Below are 2,283 nucleotides of genomic sequence, written 5' to 3' on the forward strand. Positions count from 1 at the left end.
CCCCCAAATACCTTAATTTTCCTTGTTTTATTTTATTGCAAATAAACACCAGAGAATCCACGTGAGCCAGCCAAAAATGAGAAGCAGCATCAGGCGTAGGGAGCCGCGCTCTGCCTTTGCACCGAAACCACTGATTCGCGGCTACATTTTAAAATTACTCATTTATTCGCTTTTAATTCACCCCGGTTGCCGTTTGGGATGACTTACGCGGGCGGTGGGAACGCAGCCGGGAAAGGGATGCTGCGGGGCTCCTCCTGCAGGTACCTCTTCGTGGAGCTGCTGAAAATAAGAAAACAGCCGGGAGAAAACTAAAACCGCATTATCGACTGGGATCGGGGGGCTCGCGGTGTGGCGGGAGGTTACTTCCCAGCGCGGTCCCGTTCCCCTCTCCCCTTTTCACCTGTACCGCTTGGTGTTGATGAGCCAGTGCACAAAGTCTTTGGCCTTCATCTTGTCCAGGTAGCGGGTGAAGTCGCTGGTGAAGGTGCCTTCCGAGTGTCGCTTGAGGTTGGACGCGAAGCTTCGGGCGCTTTGTGATTCATACGACCGCCATCTGCTCGGGAGAGAAGGATGGGGGAAGAAAACGCGGTTTAATGCACATCGTGGCACGGGGATCCTGCACGCTCCCTGCTCGGGGTCCCCTGGGTGGGGGCTGTGTCCTCTGAAACACTTCACTGCGTGGAGCATCCTCCAGAAAAGCGATAATAATACATAAAAATAATCTTCAGTTTCAGGGGGGTCTACCAAGCCTGGCCGGGGTTGTTCCTGACATCAAACACACGCAATAGCCTATCCCATATTATTTGCCTTATGCCTTGCTCGGCTGTGGTGGGTTCGTGCCTCCCCCCTGGTCCCCGCTTGCTGCTCGAGGTTCGGATCCACCTCCTGCAGCTCCGGGATGGGGAGCTGATGCTGGGGCCCCCCCTTTCACGAATTCACCCCGGCAGAAGGTCCCCAAACGGTTTTCCTCCCCCACGGCCACCGGCATGGAGGAGGGCTCAGCACCCTGCCCAAAGCGTCGCCCCGTCCTGACTCTGCCCCGCCGCGTCCCCGTGCAGCCCGACCCTGGTCTGACACGGCAGAGGAATCCCGGGGGGGGACACGGCCCTGCCCTGCGTGGGCTGGTAGAGAGCTTGTCCGGATAAATACAAAACAGGCGCATTGCAATAGCCCCGGAGCCGGGAGAGCTGGCAGCGAAGGTAACGGGGGGGGCTGAGCGGCTCCGACAGCCCCTGCCCACGCCGGCCGTCTCCCCGGGCCAGCTCCGCCAACGCCCCGTACCTGGACGTGTCACCCAAGTCCTTGGGGCCCATCTGCCACCCTGCCGGGATCAGCACGGCAAACACCAGCCCGGAGAGGTACAGCCGCCGGACAATCTGCATTTGTCTTTCTGGAGAAGGCAGAAGTCGAGAGAGAAACGTCCAGGGTTGCAACGGCCATTGCCCCCCCAGCCCCTGCGGGAGCCCGGGCACGTGGCACGGGGCAGATCCCGCTCGGGACAACCCCCTCCCCGGGTGGCTTGGCAGCGTTTTGAGGGGTGCATGTGAAAATCGCATCCTCACAATCACCTATCGGCACGCCTCCCGTTGCTTAGGCGCAGGCACACAGCCGCAAGAACGGGTTTGTATAATCTGAAGATATAATTCATTGCAATAAGCTTTATCACGAACCTCCCCTTTTCTATCTAGGAGCAATATTTCTGTCTTGAGCTTATCACTGGAGCGCTGGAGAACTTTCCCGACCATTAGCTGCTCAGAAAAGCTGCTTTCAGAAGAGTTGATTAATTAGAGTTTTACAGTTTTTATTTTTGCTGGATGCCTCGGCAGTTCAGGGGGAGTAAAATGCCAACCCCCACCCTTTCTTTGCTGAAAATCAGCCTGTGGGTTGCCTATCACCAAGCACTTTTATTATTCTCGTTTAATTTCTTCAGAGATTGGTGGTAAAGAAGGGAGGAAAAGGCACTTACCTTCTGCAAAGACAACCGCTCCCCTAAAAGCAAGATCCTATTTTCCTCCTCCAAGCTGGTTGTGGCTAAACTCTTCTCCTTACCAGTGCTTTTAAGCTTGTTAGCAGGATGCTAAAAGCTGACGGGTAGGTCATCGGTACTCCTGGTTTTAGTTGGATGGGTCATTATGAATCATTACAGGATTTTTGAAGTGGGGCTGTTGCAAAAAATACAGTTGTTGCCATATTTTTCAGCTTACGCCTTCAGCGAGGTTTTTTTTGTTGTTGTTGTTGCTGTTTCTCTTACCTTTTCTATTTTTTTCCACTTCTTGGACAAAA

At 54.4% G+C, this 2,283-nt stretch overlaps 1 protein-coding gene across 1 annotated transcript; it reads right to left on the reverse strand.

The window, feature by feature from the left end:
* Window positions 1–207: 207 nt before the first annotated feature.
* LOC104073571 (glucagon-like) lies at window positions 208–1,382 on the reverse strand (the record flags this gene model as incomplete). The annotated part of the gene is made up of 3 exons (XM_009573396.1): window positions 1,282–1,382; window positions 407–553; window positions 208–279 (listed from the first exon to the last, which is right to left on the reverse strand). Coding segments are annotated over exons 1-3 (320 nt in total), but the record flags the coding sequence as incomplete, so codon positions are not given.
* Between the last annotated feature and the right edge of the window lie 901 nt (window positions 1,383–2,283).

This window comes from Fulmarus glacialis, unplaced genomic scaffold, assembly GCF_000690835.1.
Source record: "Fulmarus glacialis isolate BGI_N327 unplaced genomic scaffold, ASM69083v1 scaffold9612, whole genome shotgun sequence".
Lineage (NCBI taxonomy): Eukaryota > Metazoa > Chordata > Aves > Procellariiformes > Procellariidae > Fulmarus > Fulmarus glacialis.